The sequence below is a fragment of the Rhinoderma darwinii genome, chromosome 4, assembly GCF_050947455.1.
Source record: "Rhinoderma darwinii isolate aRhiDar2 chromosome 4, aRhiDar2.hap1, whole genome shotgun sequence".
Lineage (NCBI taxonomy): Eukaryota > Metazoa > Chordata > Amphibia > Anura > Rhinodermatidae > Rhinoderma > Rhinoderma darwinii.
In genome coordinates this window covers 367,204,960-367,227,403 of record NC_134690.1, presented here as the reverse complement: position 1 = coordinate 367,227,403, position 22,444 = coordinate 367,204,960, and the positions used below count along the sequence as shown (strand labels likewise).

At 40.5% G+C, this 22,444-nt stretch overlaps 1 protein-coding gene and 1 long non-coding RNA gene across 3 annotated transcripts in view; one reads left to right on the top strand and one right to left on the bottom strand.

Annotated features, from left to right (window-relative positions):
- Positions 1-12,254, top strand: part of ESF1 (ESF1 nucleolar pre-rRNA processing protein) — a 54,858-nt gene extending 42,604 nt beyond the window's left edge. For both annotated transcript variants that reach the window (XM_075863088.1, XM_075863089.1), the window contains exons 11-14: positions 1,510-1,600; positions 1,758-1,840; positions 6,051-6,197; positions 11,818-12,254. In XM_075863088.1, coding sequence (XP_075719203.1) covers positions 1,510-1,600; positions 1,758-1,840; positions 6,051-6,197; positions 11,818-12,123 — 627 coding nt within the window. In that variant the 3' untranslated portion in view covers positions 12,124-12,254. The remainder of the gene's footprint in view (positions 1-1,509; positions 1,601-1,757; positions 1,841-6,050; positions 6,198-11,817) is intronic.
- On the bottom strand, positions 1,492-22,092 carry LOC142760131 (uncharacterized). The gene is made up of 3 exons (XR_012883250.1): positions 21,944-22,092; positions 21,411-21,500; positions 1,492-1,808 (listed from the first exon to the last, which is right to left on the bottom strand). It is a non-coding gene; the product is annotated as an uncharacterized LOC142760131 (long non-coding RNA).
- Positions 22,093-22,444: the final 352 nt, after the last annotated feature.

Sequence of the window (22,444 nt, the reverse complement as noted above, 5' to 3'; positions counted from 1 at the left end):
ATCTACGGCCTCATCAAGCAGGAGATATAACCCAAACTGCTGAATCTGTGTACGTTTGTACCACCTGCCAAAGTGTTTTAATGTCGGCCTGGCGCTTCACTTGCGCATCAATCACAAACATATGTGACAGAGAGAAAAATAAGCTTGTTACGGCTGTAGCCACGCTCCGGCTTTGATCTTTGTTTTCGCTGTATTTTGGAACATTGGAGCGGCCTCAGAAAAAAAGGCTCATTTGTGTCTGTGAACATATAAGATCTCAAGACGCTGACGCTCCGGCCCAGGCTGAGGAGAACTCGATGCATCAAAACCGTACAATTACTTCACTTGTTTGTTTTACTTATTTATTTAACTTTTTGCTTGTAATAGTAAACTGGCCGGTATTGTGTGGCCTGAACCCATGCGGTAATCCCCAAATGTTTTTGTTGTACGTACGCTGCAGTCAATTTCACTTGTTTAATGTTTCCTAATGACTGGGTTAGACCCAGCAGTGTATTTCAAAAACATCAATTACGTAAAAGGGGTCAACGTGTCAGTGACTGATTTCTTATAAGACGTTTGGTTGTTATTCAGTCGGGTTCCAAACCGATTGTGGTGTCTGATTTTAAGACTGTTGTTGAGTTTTCTGTATGATGATGATAAATAGGACAGTTGGTATGTGAGAGGAGAAATAGAAGCAAGAACATGCCTTTTGTGTTTAGTTTATTTTAGATTGAGGTGCTGTAGATTAGCCACAGGTGAGCAGATCTCATTGATCTTCATTTTAAATGACCTGTTAGATGAGTAGATTATCATCTGAAAAAAACGTTTGATGGAGAAAAAGTGCGCAATCAGAAACTGGTGTAAACACGGTCAGCGATGGATTGATCATCAATTTTTCGTTCGCATCTTTTTTGCTTACAAAAATATTATTGTTCATCGGCAATAAATTTGCAAGTGCAAAAAGGAATTGCTCTTTTTTCCACAACAAACCAGTAGGTGTGTTATTGTTCAGAGAGATGCGTTCAAGAATTTGTAAACTTCCAACCGATCGCAATTACGAATATTTAAAAGATCATATACATTGTTCAATACAGCTCATTCGACCCTTACGAATTGCTAACGAATCGCTATTCGTTCGATCGTAACAATTTTACTGTTGGTCTAAGAGGACGCTAAGACTCAGCATCTTTGGGCCCTTCAGAGTAAACCATTTTCATGGCTCACCTCCAGGAATACAGAATAAGAGCAGACGTATTTTAACACTATTTAATTATGGCGGTCTTACTGTCCGCTTCAGATCAAGACATGCTAAAAAAGCCAAATAAGCCGCTAGGGAGTACCCATAGATGTATCATGTAGTTAGAAAAAAGTTTGGCCCACCTCTTTATTGGAATCGATGGGTATACTATGGTGAGAGTCCCATCAATCACATTTGATGCTGATTTGCATAATGGATCTAAAACTAAATTTGTCTAAATGACCAAATAAAATTCCTCCTTTTTTTTATTTATTTTTTATTCTATTTTGCAGGAGAGTGTAGAAGAATCAAATGACGAGGATGACGCTCCATCTGATGTTGATCTCAACGATCCATTCTTCTCTGAGGAGATGAAGAAGCCAGGTAATGAAAGATGAAAGTGCGTTACTGTCTTCGGCAATGTTCACACAAGCCGTTTGCATTTATATATATTCAGGCTTGCCCGATTCTTTGTTTTTGTTTTTTTGTAATGGTGTTTTTTACCCCAATTACACATTCACTCTTTACTTCTGCACCTCAGGTCTGCAGAAGAAATCTGCAGGTGGCAAGAGACAGGAAGATCAAGAGTCCTCTGCAGATGAAGAAGAGACAGAAAAACAGAAAGTAAGTGTGAGAGTCCTGCGTATCGTTGTGTGTCATTCCTAACAATCCCAGACTACAACTACCATTAAAAAGATGGAGTACAGTGATGTTCTCCCAATGTTATCTAAAGTCACCTGAATGATTTAATGCCACAACTTCTTGCTGGTGCAGACACCACCCAAACAATGTAAGTCATTATCGCCATCAATCAGGGGCGTATCTGGGAGGGCTACTGGTCATGTGCCCGGTGTGCAGAGGGCGGTGCTAACAAGCCACTTTGCCTGGATGTTTAGGTATAGGGATGGTGGCAGTAAACTAAACCTTTGCCCCGGATGAAGGAAAGCCTAGCTACAGCTCTGTAAACCTATATATGTCTCATCAAAATCATTCTAGACACAAATTTGGCCAAAAATATATACGTTATTATTCCATAAATGTGGACAGCCCCCCCCCCCCCCCCCCCCCCCAAAAAAAACCCCAGCTCTACCAGTAAACCCATTATATATTTCACCACCGTATTCTCTGGGCGTTCTACACACTTCTTTCTTACTACCCACCACCACTCTGCTACTTTCCCTTTTAATCTTCCCCAGTATGAGATTCCAATGGAGAACAATATCATGTCTGTTTTCTCCAGAAGACTAAGAAGAGCTTCTAGTTATTACTTCAAGAACACTGCTATCCTCTATCTCCAATAGACAATAAGCCCCCTACTTCTAAAAATTATCCTTTTTTCCTAAAAAAGGAACAGACAATCCTTCAGAAATAATTTTCCTCTACATCATGTTCCCACGGACCTTCAGGGCAACCCATGCATTGCTGTAGTAATCCGTCTTCCTGAACATTCCCACCCCTCCACCCAATCTGACTACTGATGATACATATACAATCTATATACAATATGTGACAGAGCAGATATAAAAACGGCTGTACACCATATTAAATGGTCAATATAGACTCTAGAGAAGATTGAACACTGTCATAAAATGCATTTGCACAAGTGGTGCCAAATTGATCAAAATGGAGCATGTGGCATGATAAATGTGATTCAAGTTGTTAAACATGTAAGACACCTTTCCTTTATGCCACCTCCTTGGCTTGCATACATAGACAGCGATACTACTATTAGCCACGCACGTTGTCCCAGACTGTTTTCAAAGTAGATCGGGCCGGGGTAGAGCAGTCTTATATTGGTGACTGGGGGTAGTTGTTTTATGTTTTGGCGTAACATACAGTATATTCCGCCTGACAGGAACGTATTAAAGGGGTAGTCTGATTACAGAAAAAGCTGTTTATTGTTTTGCAAATGTTTTCTGTAGTCAGACAACCCCTTCAATGCGTGAGCACCTGATGTTCATTCAAAACGCGTTTGTGTCAAGCAGATGTCTAATATTGCTGCATGTGGGTTTTGAGAGGGGTGCTTTTTTAATTTTTGATTTTTTTTAATTTCTTTTCGCATTTCACTGTATTAATTACAAGTTTTTATTTTTCTACTACAGGTTAGCAGGGAACACAATATCTATGTATTCCCTCCTGCCCCTATATACAGAGCGCTGATAACAGTGATCTAATGGTAACAGCCATGTTATCAGTGATCTGTATAGTAAGACATGGAGAGAAGTCGCAGATTGCGTTTTCTCTGCATCCATCCAGTCCCTTCTTGCACAGCGAAATCCCTATGACATCACTGCTTCTGCATTCGGGAACACAGCGCAATATGACCTTTTTGTTTTTAGGGTTTTTATATGGAGTAACATTGCAATTAGATTGAGGACATGTAAAACCTATGAGTTTGTTGCTAGGGTTGCATTCTTACTGCATGAAATGAACAACCCATGAACTCCCTATGATCAGTTACTTTTCCTAGAGCATGGCCATTGGGTGCCCTTTGTTTTCCATGGGTGACGGCAGTCCTTTAGAACAGAGAGGCATGCTTGATAATGAAAATAATAAGGTCCATTTAGCGGGAGGTAATGCCACCAAGTCACAGGACAGTCTGCCTGTTGATTAGAGGTGCACTGACTACATTATTGCTGGCAAGTATCAATTGCAATCTGATCGCTGTTTAATACCCTTTTATTATAAACTGGTTCTATAGGATTTTAAAGTTGTGGCCTACGTGGTGACCGATATGGTCATGTTGACAGATGCTAAAGGTTTCTTGTGTTTTCCGTCTCGTTCATGGCAAATATCCTCTTGGTTGCAAGATTTGCCATCCGGTTGATTGTACCTGTGCTAAATCCATTGACTTTAATCACATGTATGAATACAAACTAGAGCCTTAGTGGGAGGGAAACCCAAAGTATTCCTGTTAGGCTGCTAGAGGGAGAAAAAAAACCAAACAAACAATGGAAATACTGAAATATATTGCATTTTATGGCTAGTTAAGGGAAAAATAGGGTTGCTGTGTAATGCTGGAAAGTGAAATGAATTATTTTTTTTTAGCGAAATGCCTGTGGACTGGCAGCTGGATCACAAAACCACCGCAGTGTGTAATGATACATTTCATGGTTTGTTTCAAACGGGGAAAACACGACAGAGGATTTATGTATTCGCTTCGTCTATTTGGTCAGACACCTTTGTCTGCGTCGGGAGTGTTTACACTGCATGCTAATGAAATTACTGACTTAGAAGAAGTGGTCGTGTTACTGACAGCGATCGCGTACGGTACATTTCTGCTGATTTACTCTAACAAACATCACTAGATTACAGCTTATTTTATCATATTACATGTCCTCACCAGCCAGGCAACAAAGAAAACCGGCTCTGCCTATGTGCACAGTCAGCAGGGACTGTTAATTCAGTCTACATTACCCTATAGATTGTTAGTGGACCAGAACATATGGACAGAAAGCATGTTAAGGTGAACTCTTATCAAAGACTTGAGGTTTAGTGAAATGGCTTTAAATGGAACCTGTCACGTTGAAAATGCAGTCTGATCTTCGGGTAGTATGTTATAGAGCAGGAGGTGCTGAGCAGATTAATATGTAGATTTGTGGGAAAAGATTCTATAGAACTTTTTTTGTTTTTTATTGTTTTAAACGTCTACTAATCATTGGCCTAGGAGTCCAGTGGGCGGTCTCACAGTGATTGACAGTCTTCTCTGCAAAAGTGTGCATACAGATTAATAGAGAGAGCTGTCAATCATTGAGTGAGACCGCCCACTGGACTCCTAAGCCAAGAATTGGCAGAGGTTTAAATTAATAAAAAACAAGTTCTACTGAATCTTTTCCCACAAAACTATATATCAATCTGCTCAGCTCCTCCTTCTCTATAACATACTACCCACAGATCAGACTGCATTTTCAACATGACCGGTTCCCCTTAAGCCAACATTAAAGCTACTCCACTGTAGTAACTATTCCATACCCCAGCTGCATTTAAGCTTTTTCTATTCACTTAGCGCATTGTATGACGTTAGTTTGTCTAGCAACCACTTGACTTCAGGTAGTTATATCAGCTATACAATATACTGCCTCTCTAGGTGTCACATTCTTGTTTTAGGTTCCTGACACTTCGGTAATAGGAAACCTTAGGATGATAGCTTCAGGACTAAAAAGAAATGTACGCAATGAAGTGAAGGAATAACAAAGAACATAACTTAAAAACAATCTGTACACACAGCGGGAAGTTTGGGAGTGACATTGTGAAGCAAATGGAGGATGAGCTTTAAATAAATAATCCAGAACAGTGGAATTTTTTTTCTTTATTGAGAATAGAGAATCGTTAATTGCTTGAAACACCATGTACGTATAATATGTAGTTGTATTTTCCCTGTATTGGAGACTTGCATCTCCTTTGAGTTCACGGCACATTAGTATTCCATACTATTCATTAAAGAAGTTTTCCTACCATTACAAGTGATGACATATCTTTAGGATACGCCATCATTTACTGTTTGGTGAGGTGCAACGGTCGGGCACCCTCATGAGCCTCAGGATGAAGGGGCCACAGCACTAATATAGGGCTGAAGTTCATTTACAGGTTTTGCAGCTGTGCAAAGGTTGGACCCCACTGATCAAGGCACATGTATCACTAGTCATCCAAATCTACGGTAGCTTAAGGGGTCCATTTTAAAATTTCAAGCAAGATGAACTGCAGTCAAGATCACAAGCCAATTATTTGTTTGTATAAAATGTTTTTCTTTTTTACCCAAATTCTAACTAATTTTCCCAACTAATAAAAAACAAGCGTTGCTGATTGAGACATTTACATTCCTTTTACGTTTTAGGCGCGAATGGCCTTGCTCATGATGGACGATGTTGAGGAGGACCGGAAACATTTTAATTACGACCAGATAGTAGAGCAGCAAAACCTCAGTCGCAGTAAGAAGAAGAAGCTGAAGAAGAAGGATGAATTAGTGGAAGATGATTTCCAGGTATGGACTTTTTATGGTGAACATCCCACTTATTACCCATTGTATTCTGCAAGGTGGAGAACCCTTCATGTGTTTCTCTCCATCTCCTGGCAGTGAAGGAGATATGTGCAGCACCTTATCTCAGTCATATGTAGCAGCCTGTTCCTATATTAATATCTTTAATTCTTTATGGCTAGCCGTTCATGTTTTTCCCCTCTATGAACAGCACATGACAGACTGGTTTAGGTATACTGGTTGAAGAGGAGAAACAAGGACCGCACATCCACAATATTAATCAATGAACATGAGGTTCTTAATTAACATTTTGATCAAATTGTATAAGCCCTTTTGCCACTTCTCGGCGACCACTGATTAGTGGGTCCCTACTCTATTGGTTGCAGCACCGCATGGTGGCGCCCGCCACCACAACACTGCACCCGCAGAGGGAGCAACCCAGGGGCCCAGAAACACCCCTGCCACTAGGCCAAGCCACCTTGGCTCTCGGCCACGTCCCCCCACAAGTGCAGCACCACAACAGGAGAAAAGATGGAAATAACTCACCTTTAGATGTGGCCAACCGAGAGCAGACTGATTTAGGGTTTGTATTATAACAAATAAAATCAACCCCAAGAGTCATGACACTGCCCAGGTGACTAAAGGGAATGATTACGATGAGAACATTAGATTAGGAAATTGCTTTTTATTATATCCCCTGATATTTTCTTTAAGGTGGCTTTTAAAGAAGACTTGTCTATGTTTTTTTTATTTTTTATTTTTTTTTAAACCACATACCGCCCTTTATTCCTGGCGTCCTTTCGATTCTAGTGCTGTAACTTTTATTTATTTTTGGCCCTCCCTTTGTTCCACTATGGCCCCTGCTCTGCCTCTAGCCTAATATGCTAATTTTGAGTAAAGGTGCAGAGAGGAGACGACCTCATCTATCCTCTGGAGGCGTTGGCTTGTGCATCGCTGTGGCCCTGACCAATCAGAGTGAACAGCTTCATGGAAATGTGGTTAACCTTTAGTAAATGTCGCAAGATCAGCAGGTCTTCTGCATCACCGCGAGGCAATCCGCTCTGATTGGACAGGGTCATTATGATGCAGGAAGCAACGCCTCCTGAGGAGAGATGAGGTCTCCTTCTCTCTGTACCTTTATTTAAAATTAGCATATTAGGCGTCAAGCGGAGCAGGGGCCGTAGTGGGGCAACAAAAAAATGACAGCACTGAATCAAGAGGACTCCAGGAATAAGGGGAGGCATGTGGTTTTAAAAAAAAGAAAAAACATTACAGGTCCTCTTTAAGGTTTAGTGTTCACGTTCAGGTTTTTTTTTTTTTTTACTATGGTACAAGATACACTTTCCTGTTAGTAAAATTCATTCATTTCTGGCTTCATCATAGCGCAGAACAAAAGACCACAGTTTCTGTTTGAAATTTTATCGGCCTCTTAGGCTGTACTGCGTTCTCGTGACAGAAGAGCGTTAGATGGTGTTATTATATATTCTGCCTGTGGTTGATGTCGGTGAATTATACAGAAATACTTCAATATCTTAAATAAAAGCCTTCTGCATCCAGGGAGTAAGCTGGTTAGAGTTTGGGGAGGATCCATCCAACCAGACTTTTTATTATAGCATTCTTCTCAAGTGGAAATAAAACACACAGCTATTGTTGTCTCGTTTTGTTCTGTTCCTCCTGCCCACAAAGCACCATGTGTTTTCTTTGTAGCCGCTCTCAGACATAATTTCCCTAATTTTAGCAAAAATATAATAATGTTTCTCCCTCGGTTTTCTTCTATGATTGTATCAATGGTTTTTCCTGCCTCCAAAAGTTCTTGGGGTATTTTTTCAATAACCATTTATATGCCGGTTTGTTTTTGCAAAGGAGATTAGTGGGGAATGGTTTTTAAATCCCATTTTCTTTGTACCATTTGTAATTTATCAATATCAATTTAACACCTTTATTCATCTCCTAAAATACTGTAGTAAAGTAGTTACATGAAATTATGCATTTGGCAGCAAACCTTTATTCTATTCTTCAGTGGGGCCTAGCCTTTTTTTCCCCCCCACAGATGATGCCATTGTGGATCTCCTCTTATGCAGATAATTTAACATTTTCCTCTTTTTTTTTTTTTTCTTCTCCATGACTCATGTTAAATTAGTAACCAACTGCACAGTAAGGCTGGGTTCACACGAGCATGTTCGGTCCGTAAAGGACGGAATGTAATTCGACCGCAAGTCCCGGACCGAACACAGTGCAGGGAGCCGGGCTCCTAGCATCATACTTATGTACAACGCTAGGAGTCCCTGCCTCGCTGCGGGACTACTGTCCCGTACTGTAATCATGTTTTCAGTACGGGACAGTAGTTCCACGTAGAGGCAGGGACTCCTAGCATCGTACATAACTATGATTATTTTCCCAAAAATAAATTTTACTGCCCATACATTACATAAATAAATAAATAAATACACACATTAGGTAACTACACGACTGTAATAGCCTGAATAATTAATTTATGAGGTTATTTAGCATGAAATGTGAACAGGATAAAAAATGTAACAAATAAAATGGCGAAAATCCCTTTTTTTTCTATATTTAGGCTGCAGAAATAACTTACTTAACTTACACAGTAAACTTTTTGTACCCCCCAAACTACACAGGAAAAAAAAATTACATTTCTCCTGCATAAAACAAGACCTCATACAGCCACGTCCGTGAAAAAACAAACAAGTTAATGCTGCTGAAAGGCAGAGAGGCAAAAATTTTAAAAAAGTTAGCCTTTTTAGGCCTAGTCATTAAGGGGTTAATAAAAGGTAATAGTAGATCTTTATAAGGCTCTGTTCACATTGGTGTCATGGCTTCCATTTTTCCATCTGTTATGTTGTTATACATATTGTAACAGAGCCGGACAGACCCCACTGGATTTAAAAACGTAACAAATACAATAGCGCAGAATGCTATACTATTGTGGGTGTCAAAAAGCTATGGAAACCCGATGGAAGTAACTAATGGAAGTGTGAATAGAGTCTAAAGGTTGGAGCTCAATTTTTCTGATACAGTGCCCTAGTTCCCATTCTTCCCCACACACATACACACAAGAGTTAAATGATAACTTTTAGCAGAAAAATATCTCCTATTGAACTCTGTAATAAAAAAATTAAAAAAACCTGTCTTCCATGAGCGGGCAGTCAGAAATGTATCCTTTATTATTGGCTAGTGTTCAACTCTTTGTTAGACCCTGTTCACATCTCATTATTGCACTATGTTTGACACGCCAAGAAAAGCTACTGACATATACATTAAACATAGGCTGTAATGAACACCCTAACAATGGCATCCGTCAACATAGACTACAATGGTATCCATTAAACTAATACCCCATGTACTGGGGTTATGACACATTGGTTAAACAGTTACCATTATAGTCTATGGGTAAGGCGATGCCACTATTATACATTTGTTTAACGTATCCGTCGCCCATAGACTATAATGGTATCCATTTCACGTATACGTTGTGAAAACCTATTCTAAAACTCATGACGTATATGTTAAACTGATGACTATGACGTATGCTATACAATGGCATTAGTCCCACATAGGCTCCTATGTTAAAAAAAAAAAAAGTATACCACGCAGTATACTTTTTTGGGGGGGATTCTATTGTATGGTGTAACGTAGTCTCTACACTATTCTATACAGGAGTATACTGATGTATAACAGCCTGGCAGTGGCCAAAAGGACGTTTATTGTGTACGTAGGGAGCTTTCCCGATGTTCATGCTAAATGTAGTGCAATAAGTTGATTAAAGGGAGCCTAAATTTTGGTAACATTTAGATTATATAACCGATTGGGGTTGTGTCATTTTATGAACCATCAATTAACTATTTTTCAGTTTGGCTTATTGTGACGTACAATGTTATTTTTGATTAAATACAGCATGCCCCGCTGTGATTGACCAGTTTGTGCTACTACTGTTGAGGCTGGATCCTTTTGTTTAAAGTTATATGCTGCTCTTTAGTCTGACTGTACCTGTGCACACCAACGCATTAGTGCTAAAGACCAGCACCTAGATAAAGGAGTCATCGCTCCATGCAAGCGGGGAACATTTCTAGTGTCATAGGGACAACAGTACGGCATATTATCTTGTTAAAGGTAGTTTTCCCTTTAATGGTAAATATTCCACATATAGGCAGGAAGGGCATTGAACCATTTCTAGTGGGAAACAGGATTTTCCTAAAAAAAAAAAAAATATTTAAAAAAATGATGGGAGCTTTAAACAGCATCTGTCACTAAGCAGAACACTTAGGGTATGTTCACACGACAGCGTCCGTAACGGCTGAAATTACGGGGATGTTTCCACCTGAAAACATCCCCGTAATTTCAGCCGTAACGGCATGTGCAGGCGCTTGAACGCCGCGTCCATTACGGACGTAATTGGCGCTGCTATTCATTGGAGTCAATGAATAACGGCTCCAATTACGGCCAAAGAAGTGACAGGTCACTTCTTTGACGCGGGCGTCTATTTACGCGCCATCATTTGACAGCGCCGCGTAAATATACGCCTCGTGTAAACAGACAAACGTCTGCCCATTGCTTTCAATGGTCAGATGTTTGTTAACGCTATTGAGGCGCTATTTTCGGACGTAATTCGGGGCAAAAACGCCCAAATTACGTCCGTAATTAGTGCCTGTGAACATACCCTTAATGTTATGGCATTTATAAGATCCCCTACTATAAAGAAGCATTTGTATGCATATGCAACCAGTATCCTGTGTCTTTGGGGTAACTTTTTAACAAGTCTGCGTGACCTTAAAATTTTAAATATGAGCCTTGTCTGCGCTTCTGATTGGCCGAGAAGGCTCAGGCAGGCAAACTCATATACACCAATAGAGTGCATGTAAACTTTTGGGCCTCAAATCTTAGGATCAGGGTTGGGGTATTTAGTGAGTACAAGTGCATCCTCTGGCCCCTCCTCAATAGAGAATCTTATGATTAAAGGTTCTGTCCTGTGACCAATACCCGTTATATGTCGTACTATAAGTGGAAATGAGAAGTCTATTTGGAGTACAATGATCATAGAAAGACGTAAAACTGCAGGCCATCTGCTTTTATCTACCACATAACATAAGGAAGTTGAGGATTACATGCTGAACCATTCATTTCTATGGGACCATGCACACATCTGTTTTTTTTGTGGATCTGTGCGTCCTATCCGCAAAATTATAGAACATGTACTATTCTTGTCTGTGTTTCCGGTCCGTCTCACCCATTCTATGGGTCCACACAAAAAAGTGGAAAGCACACGGAAGCCACTAGAATCCGTGTATTGCAGTCTGCAGTACGGAAATGGTCGTGTGCATGATGCCTTAAGGTGAGCAGGGGTAAAAGGCACGGATAATGAGGCTAAAGCTCTGTGTTTGAGAACAAATCTTGGGAACCCGAAATTAAATGGAGGTTCATTCCCTTCTATTAGTAACAAAGCCGTGGAACCCAACATGCCAAAATAGTCCCTAACATCTGCAGGGACTGGGCTCTACCCAATAAAAAAAAAATGGGTAAAGATGATTGGGACAGTTTTGTGAGTGGCTAAAGAGGGTCTTCACTAAATAAGTAATTATTAAAAAAATATATTATTGTTTTGCTGCAGATAAATGTTGAAGATACAAGATTCCAGGCGATGTACACATCACATTTATACAACGTGGATCCTTCAGATCCCAACTTCAAGAAAACCAAAGCTATAGCCAAAGTATTGGAAGAAAAAGCACGAAGGAGAGCACAAAACCAAAAAAATCAGGCGGAGACCGTAAGTAGACAACAGGAAAAACCGGAGACTGCTGAGAAAACGGTGACATCAGCTAGAAGAGTAGATCCTGCTTTGTCTTCACTGCTGAAATCCATAAAGAGTAAAACTCAGCAATTTCAAGCTTCAAAAAGACAGAAAACAAAATAGTTTGACTGAGAGATGTACTTGTCACTCAATGTTGGAGACAGAGGAGCATCTCACGATACAGAGAGAGCTCTATGATGAACATATATACAGCTTTGTATATAGCTGCATAGAAATAAATCATTTTACAGTTGTGTGGATGTTGTGTGCAATAATGATGACATATGAAATTACTCTTAAAATCTATTGTATTGACCCCTGCTAAATTTGAAGACCGATGGTCCCTTGGTTGGATACCCCGGGTTTGGCTCCAGCGATTTTACTGATGGATAGGCCCTCTATAGATTGACAATCTCCTGGTGTGGAGGGAATGGCGGATCATCAGTTGCTGGCTCTTTGATTCCTGTCCAAATGTACATCTGGGATGTGGGTTAATTTTTGCTTATCACATGTTTGATGTATCTTTGTTCCATATGTGTTCCATGATTTAGTCATATTTGGCATGTTAAGGGATGGGGGGTACTTTATTTACTTCCTTACTGTTGCTACTTCGAAGGACTCTATCTGGGAACGTCCATGGCGAGTTGGAAGATCTTTAACAATCAATGTAGAACTTTTGTTTGTGAGCGGGAGGATTTGGGAGGATTTGGGTGGGGTTGGGAATTCTAATTTGTTAAAATAAAAAACTTTTTGGATCGAAAAAAAATCTATTGTAACATCTTAACCATAAATACGAAGGTCTCCATCAGATAACTGGGAGCTCTACAAGTGACCAAAACCACAACCGTAGACTTTCTTTGTCTCATATGTATGTGAATGAGAACATAGTCCTTACCTATGAGCTTCGTCGTCGTATTAGGGAGCATGTTGGAGACATTATTCATGGTAGGGACACTCCAATATCTAAGCACGTGCATGCAAAACACCAAGGCCAGGCAGCAGTGTTAAAATTTCAAGCAATTGAACTTGTCAGACCCCCCAAGAGAGGAGGGGACTGGGATAACCTGATTCTACGGAAGGAAGCGCAGTGGATCCATAGACTGGAATGCATACAACCACTAGGTCTAAATGAGCAGACTAACTATACATGTTTTATTTAAAATGTGTGATACCATCCCCCTATAGGTGTTTCACCCTGGGGTGGGTGAGTGTTTATCTGCATTTGTGCATTACTTATTTGAGATGGCTATACTTGTTAGCCAACATACAAAGAGATCGTTTTGTCAGTTTTTCTAAGGAATAGGGACCTCAGCAATTTCTTCCACCTCATATGTGTCTTTTTCTCTTGAGTTGCTTTGTGAGGTTGCCCACTTGCGGTGGTACACTGTGCCGCAAGATATACTTACAATATATTATCTTTTAGCGCTTACCTCCTCGTGTTTGGCAGTCCGGGCGACACGTCCTTGGCTTCCACTGCGCCTGCGCGTTCGGCCTGATGCGGCCGATGATGACCCCTGGCTGTCAGCTGACGGCGGGGGGTCACATGGGCAGGTGTCACGAATTGAGAGGGTGTTGTGATTGGTCAATTCATGTTTTGCCGCCGTACACGATGGGTGGAGTTTAGCGTTTATAGTAACCTAGCGCCTGCTATGGAGTATGCCGTTGACATCGATACGTGCATCTTCCCGTGACGCACAGCGGAATATCCGCTGTTGAAATACTAATATCGCTGGTGATGAGGCCAGAGTTACCAAGATACGGACCCCTGAGGATGAGTATCTGAAACGCGTAGGGTCGTTTAATGTTTAAGGAATGTGTGCATTGGGGACAATATATTGTGTGAAACCCAGCGTTAGGAGATCCGTAATTGTCGGACACCTATGCTATAATTAGGGCTTGTACTACTGTTGTGCCCTGGGTATATGCTGATTCCTAAAAATATCGTTTATACACAGAGATATAGGTATCATAATAACTCAGTGTTTCCTTGTTTAATACATTTTTTAAATTTTCACGGTGGGGCTTATGTCACAGTGGTGTGTTACCCCTGTTTTTAAACTAGTTACTATTAAAGATATCTTTTTACTCAGTTGTCAATTCAGTGAACCTTATAATTAAAATTCTTTATATTGTGGGAGCACAATTAGATTCTATCTAACTATACAGTGAAACTATATTTAATCTATACAGTCAATAATTTTGCTTTATCTGGGTATGGCAGCCTTTGCACTCTCAGATTTAAACACAGAAGGGTGGATGAGTGAGGCTAAAAGTGTTTTCTCTGAATGTGAACTGGTGTATACAGTTCAGGGTGTGTCTCTTAAATCTACCTTTAAAAACCTTAATAGATTGCATAAAGATTATACGAGAAGTTGGTGGGAGATCCAGAGTCTGGAAAATTATTTAAAGAACAAGATAGTTCCCAGAGGCCTCAGGGTCCCCATTGTCCCAGCATTGAGATTAAAAACTGCCAATATAAAAGAAAGGTGGGAACAGGAGATTACAGGGAGTTCACTTAGGCTTATGCAGATTTTGGTAGAGGAGGAAAAAATTCAGTTCGACTTTATTAGTGCTGAGCTTAAAAAAGAGATTGAGGCAGCTAAATCCCTGGTAGATACCCCTGGTTTTGATAAACGGGATAAAATCCTTCAACAAACTTTAGAGAGATTTACCAATCATCTTAAGGAACGCAAACACTTCCAATTCCAGAGAGATCTACAGGAATTTAGGGAGAAAAAAGCGTATGATTTTGTCCATACACAACAACAACAATATCAACAGACCAATAGGGGGCCGAGGGAATCTGACCCTTCCACATCAGAGAGTGAAACCACAGACTCTGAAAGAGTGGGCCCATTTTTCGGTGGTAGCGGTGGGAAACAAAAGTTTAGGGGAGGAGCTAGAGGTAGAAATAGAGGCCGTGGTAGAGCCTCTTCTAATAGTGGCAATAATTTTTTAGCCAACAATCCTCCCATTTCCCGCTATATGCTGAGGGGACAAAAGGATTAATGAAGGGAAAAAATATGGATAGACTACAAATCATTAACCTATCTGAATATAATTTGAGCGCATCAGAGAACACATTATTAGAGAAAGGACTTTCCTTTGTCCCCACAGTTAAATTTGACTCTTTCTCGTGGATAAAAGATCTTAATTTATTTGCTCGTAAACTCAAATGGATTAAATTTTTCAAACATCATAATAGAAAAAAATGTATGGAACTTGGGTTGGAAGAGTCTGATATGGAAGGCCTTGCAGCCTTGGAGGGGTTATTAGAGGAATCTGGAAGAGCTCCAGGTATAGGTCCCTTTACCAACCTAAAAATGAAGAGTAGAAAGCTGCCACCTATAGGAGATTTTACCAATGTGGATTTATTTGTGGATATGGTGGGAGATGAGATCAAAAATCTTAGTCAGGATAGTAGGGGCATGGATAACAATTTGTCCTGGTCCGAACGATTAGCTCTGACCACTCTAGAGAAAAAACAGAACATCGTGTTAAAAGCATCTGATAAGGGTGGTAACATTGTGGTCATGAGTAGGGATGATTATAAAAAAATGTGTGAGGACATATTGTTTAACCATAATTGTTACACCATTTTAAAGGATAACCCCACAGCACTATTCAAGAAGGAGTTGCTGAGCATTCTGAGTGATGCAAAGAGCAGATCCTTGATTAGTGCAGGAGAGTTTGGGTTCCTGTACCCACAATTTCCTGTTATGGCGTGTTTCTATAGCCTGCCCAAAATCCACAAAGGGTATCCTCCCTTACGTGGCAGACCCATTGTTTCAGGCATTAACAATTTAACTCAAAATGTGAGTACTTATGTTGATCAGGTGTTGCGCCCCTTTGTCTTAAGTCTTACATCATATGTACGTGACACCATGGACGTCTTGAAACAGATTGATGGTATTTCTCTGGAGAAAGATACAATCCTGGCTAGTTTGGATGTTGAGGCTTTGTATTCATCCATACCTCACAAATGTGGCTATAAAGCGATTGAGTACTATTTGGGATCAAGAGGTACACAGTTTGCTGCTCATAACCAATTTGTTTTGCAGTTATTACAGTTTGTTCTTGAAAAAAATATATTTATATTTGAAGATAAGATCTTTCATCAGCAATGTGGAACTGCAATGGGGAGTCCCGCTGCTCCCACCTATGCAAATCTATTTCTTGGCTGGTGGGAGGAGACAATTGTTTTTGGTGACAAATTTGTAAATTGGACTTCATCCGTTGGACTGTGGATTAGATATATTGATGACGTGCTTATTCTCTGGAACTCTTCAGTAGACGAGTTCCATAAGTTCGTAGCAGCCCTCAATAAAAATGATGTAGGACTTAGGTTTACATGTGAGATCAGTGAGAATGAACTGTCCTTTCTAGACTTGAAAATCATAAAAACGGAAGGAGGTACAATTCGCACAAAGGTACATCGGAAAGAGACAGCAACAAATAGTTTTTTGCAATGGAATAGCTGTCATCCTTATTCCCTCAAACGTGGCATTCCGAAGGGCCAATTTATGAGAGTACGTAGGAACTGTAGCTCTATGGGTGATTTTGAGTGCCAGGCCCAGGAACTCAAAACAAGATTGAAGGATAGAGGTTTCCCCAAGAGTGTTATTAGAAAGGCCTATGAGGGAGCTAGGGATGCAGATAGGCAATGTCTTCTGGTCCCTAAAAAACGGAAAGAGGAACAAGTTACCAGACTCATAGGCACCTATGACTCAAAACAGAATGACATTATGCAGATACTGAATAGGTATTGGCGTATTCTCAGTTCTGATATAGATCTAGCAGATCAGATCACACAGAGGCCTTCTGTCACGTATCGGAGAGGGAAAAATATAAGGGACAGAGTCATGCACAGCTGTTTTGACCCCATTTCACCTAGGGGTACATGGCTGGATAGACAAACACCAGGCACTTTTAGATGCGGTGGTTGTAAAGCCTGTGATTTCATTCTTAAAGGAAATAGCTTTACCAGTGTTGTCACCCAAAAACAATACAATATTCGGGACTATGTCAATTGCAAGACAGCTGGAGTAGTCTACCTCATTACATGCCCATGCCCCCTAAATTATGTGGGTAAAACAGCACGACAATTTCGTCGTCGTATTAGGGAGCATGTTGGAGACATTATTCATGGTAGGGACACTCCAATATCTAAGCACGTGCATGCAAAACACCAAGGCCAGGCAGCAGTGTTAAAATTTCAAGCAATTGAACTTGTCAGACCCCCCAAGAGAGGAGGGGACTGGGATAACCTGATTCTACGGAAGGAAGCGCAGTGGATCCATAGACTGGAATGCATACAACCACTAGGTCTAAATGAGCAGACTAACTATACATGTTTTATTTAAAATGTGTGATACCATCCCCCTATAGGTGTTTCACCCTGGGGTGGGTGAGTGTTTATCTGCATTTGTGCATTACTTATTTGAGATGGCTATACTTGTTAGCCAACATACAAAGAGATCGTTTTGTCAGTTTTTCTAAGGAATAGGGACCTCAGCAATTTCTTCCACCTCATATGTGTCTTTTTCTCTTGAGTTGCTTTGTGAGGTTGCCCACTTGCGGTGGTACACTGTGCCGCAAGATATACTTACAATATATTATCTTTTAGCGCTTACCTCCTCGTGTTTGGCAGTCCGGGCGACACGTCCTTGGCTTCCACTGCGCCTGCGCGTTCGGCCTGATGCGGCCGATGATGACCCCTGGCTGTCAGCTGACGGCGGGGGGTCACATGGGCAGGTGTCACGAATTGAGAGGGTGTTGTGATTGGTCAATTCATGTTTTGCCGCCGTACACGATGGGTGGAGTTTAGCGTTTATAGTAACCTAGCGCCTGCTATGGAGTATGCCGTTGACATCGATACGTGCATCTTCCCGTGACGCACAGCGGAATATCCGCTGTTGAAATACTAATATCGCTGGTGATGAGGCCAGAGTTACCAAGATACGGACCCCTGAGGATGAGTATCTGAAACGCGTAGGGTCGTTTAATGTTTAAGGAATGTGTGCATTGGGGACAATATATTGTGTGAAACCCAGCGTTAGGAGATCCGTAATTGTCGGACACCTATGCTATAATTAGGGCTTGTACTACTGTTGTGCCCTGGGTATATGCTGATTCCTAAAAATATCGTTTATACACAGAGATATAGGTATCATAATAACTCAGTGTTTCCTTGTTTAATACATTTTTTAAATTTTCACGGTGGGGCTTATGTCACAGTGGTGTGTTACCCCTGTTTTTAAACTAGTTACTATTAAAGATATCTTTTTACTCAGTTGTCAATTCAGTGAACCTTATAATTAAAATTCTTTATATTGTGGGAGCACAATTAGATTCTATCTAACTATACAGTGAAACCTTACCTATGAGCTTGACCCATTAAGGTGAAAAGATTAATGCATCGCCCTTTGCAATACGTTACAATCCAGAATTTGAGACCTATTGAGAAACAAGTAACCATGTGTTTTTAATGTAGACATCCGTTTCCTATGTTCTTTGACAACTCTATTTAAAGCGGATCTGTCACCTGAATGTGCTGCCATATTTAAGGCTATGTACACACCTGCGCTGGTCATTCCATTCTGCTCCATCAGAGTAGCAGAACAAGGAATTAACCATTGACTTATCCGTAGTTTTACCGTTAACAATAGCTCAGCCTCTTCATTATGAGAATTGTGCTCGCCCACCTCTGGACTGATAGTTGAGTCTGCTGTACACATGAGGAGAGAGTGGTTCCCCCGCCGCCTCCCGTCCCACTCATCAATGATTGACAGACACTATTTATACAGACAGATACACAATAGCTGTCAATTCATGGTGAGGAGGCGGAGAGATACAGAGAACAAACTATCAGTCCTCTCTATTCTAACTGGCTGCTGTTAACCAAATGGCATAATATTTTTTTTTGTACCGTTTGGTTTGATAATCCAGCGGACCATTCATTGGCGACAGATCTGCTTTAGACGTTAAAGGGTTTGTAGGGTTCAATTCAATCACTAATGTATGTATTAAAGCCGACTAGTAAAAGTCTTAAAAATCGTGATTGACTGCAGTTTACCTTATTTCAACACTCCCGCCCCCCCCCCCCGCCCCGTCATAATTACTAGGACGCCCAGGTGCTTTTTTATGGCGTCCTCACACAGTAAACCTGTGTACGGGCTTCGTCACACGAATGGGTGTCAAATAAAATCCGGTTAAAACGGCTGTGAGAAACCTGTTCGGGACCCAATTTCACAGATCCCTCATAGACTGTTGAGGGATCTGTGAAAACAGGCAAAAATAGGACATGTCCTATGTTTTCACGGGCCATTCACACAGTCCGTTAAAAGCCGTGTGAATAGCCTCATAGAAGTACATTGATTTTAATGCAGCCGTGTGATGGCCGTCACACGGCCGATTTATCCCTTTTGTGTGAATAAGCCCTTAGCCTGGGTAGCCCTATTGTTGTAGCAGCCATAGGAGTTGTTACAGGGCCCAGTGGCTGAGGGGCCTGGGTGGTGATTGTGCAAGTATTAGAAAACAATAGTGTAGTACCGTGTTAGCCAGAAACAATATGCGTCAGCAGAAAATGCAAGACCTGTACCAACATCTTGTCATCTAACACCATCCAGATACCAAACACGCAATAGGACTATAAAATCACTGGCACGTTCTCCTGTACATCCTCCAATGTAGTGTACATGATCCTGTGTACAAGGTGCATCAATAAAGGAATCTACATTGGGGAAACCATACAAAAACTACAAACCAGGATGAATCTTCACAGACATACAATAAAACAGGAGGTGGATACACCCGTGGGAAAACATTTCTCTGGACCTGATCACAGTTTGGCAGATTTAAAAGTCCTAATACTGAAGGGTCATTTTAAAAACAACAGAGAGAGAAAAATTTGGGAATTTAAGATGATGATAAAATTCCAGTCATTGACACAAGGCCTCAATCTAACACCAGGATTTATGAGCCACTACATGGACACACGTCACATCCCCCATCAGACTGACTCCAGATGCCTTAACTCCTAAGTCATCACCCCTATAACCTCAGTTTTATTGCCCCGGCTTATCTTAATGATGTATCACCTCATGTACTAATTGTCTTTGTGTAACATCTAAATGTTGTGCTTTTTTCGAAGTCATTCGTTTGTAAACTGCCTGAAGAAGGAGCCTGTGTACTCTGAAAGCTGCATATAGAACTTTTATGGTTAGCCAATAAAGGTATCATACCTATTATACTTTTGTCTTTTTTGGCACAAAGGTATTTAACATTGCAAGTATTAGAAAATAAGTAACCGTTTGTAGTGGGCTGTTCTGACTAAGGCTGAGTTCACACGACCTATTTTCAGACGAAAACGAGGCGGATTATGCCTCGTTTTACGTCTGAAAATAGGGCTCCAATACGTCGGCAAACATCTGCCCATTCATTTGAATGGGTTTGCCGATGTACTGTGCCGACGACCTGTCAGTTACGCGTTGTCGTTTGACAGCTGTCAAACGACGACGCGTAAATTGACTGCCTCGGCAAAGAAGTGCAGGACACTTCTTTGCAACGTAATTTGAGCCGTTCTTCATTGAAGTCAATGAAGTGCAGCTCAAGATTTACGAGCGTCAAAAATGCCTCGCATAATGCGAGAAGGAGCTTTTACGTCTGAAACGACGCAGCTGGTTTCTCCTGAAAACAGTCTGTCTTTTCAGACGTAAAAGACAGTTCTCGTGTGCACATACCCTAACACTTCTCTTCAACTTCCAAGAAAGGAGTAAGTGTGGATGCCCTAGATTCACTATTGATAAATTAGGGAATGAGGGTAAGGGGGGCTGACAGGTGATGTGGCAAAAAAGTCACCTGAATTTTTACCAAAGTTCTATTTGTTTATTGCACACCCTTAAAGAGGACCTCTCAACTCTTTTTACATGTCTATTTTAGTAAATACTTGTATTTCCTATGAAATAACGATTCTGGAACGTATTTTCTTAGAACTCTGTGTTGCGCCATTCCTCTGTTATTACTCCTAGAAATATATTAATAAATTGACAACTGGGTGTTATCATTCCACTTGTCAAAGGGGTGTGTCCCTACAGTCTCACTCTGTCAGCACTGATTGGACATTTTCATTCTATGTAGGGACACACCCTCAACTGGTAACGCCTAGTTGTTAATTTATTCATGCCTTTTGAGGAGGAATAACAGAGGATTGGACTACAACGTAGAGTTCTAAGAAAATATGCTCCAGAATAGTTTAATTCATGGCTAATACAATTAACTAAAACAGACATGTGAGTGATAGGTCCTCTTTAAGAAATACATTTTATGAGTTGTAATTAACCAAAATGCAAAGACTGACTTTAGGCATGTTTACAGTTCCGAACTATCCCGATGATGTACCATATATTTACCTTGTCAAATGCATAATATTCAGAGGCGGAATCCATCTACGTATTCAGTTCTTGCAATCGTATATTTCCACCCTTTACTTTGCTATATATCTAGGAAGCGAATTAGAGAGTATCTATGAGGGATTATCAGAATTATTAGCACCTGCACACCATTGAGGTTATTCACATGAAGTATGAATCATGTACAGATTGAAATAATAGAGGAATGAGATCAGACAAAATTTATTTCTTAGATGTGAAGATCTCTTCCCGGGCCAAGCACAGGAAGTAACAAAGTATGTGACTCCATCTGAAGGACTCAAGTGAAGAAACGCAACAGATCAGGAGGTCTATTAGATGAGAATCTCATGAATCATCATTGTATCATAATTTATATTCATCTGGAGTCTAATAGTAGAATTAATATAGAATGCTTAACCTTTTGCAATGTACAGACTGTCTGTTATTCATTATTCTTGCATCAGAAACATTTGCATTTTTGCATATAACCATATACAACATGAAATATTACAGCTGCCATTGTGTTGATTTACCTGTAAATATGACAAGATAGTGTCTGCAAGTCTTTATTAGATGCCCCTTCTTTATGGTCAAAAATGCTTGCAGATGTCAAATGGTTTCCACCTGCATCAGGAGAATTGAATATTATCTAGTGCTGTCTGTAAAGTTGAAAAGATTTCACAGTGGATGCCTGAAATGTATTTATTTATTATTATTTTTTTAGGAAATATGGAAATTCTTTTAACACATGTTACAATTTTAGGTTTTTCTTTTCATTTATAGTAAACTGAGATTTTTAAGGGAAGGTCCACCTTTGCAACCAACCAATCAAATAAAACAACTTTTCAAATAGTCTTGATTTAAAAATCTTATAGTTTTGTGTATACAGCTCCTGTGCAGACCTATGTGTCTCCATCGTAACCAACTACAAACACACCCTGTGTAGCTTGAGCCTGAGTCCTAGGGTAAGGCCACACGGAATGGCCCTTACATGGTTGCGACGTGGCCAACAAGTGCGCCGGCACCATGTTCGG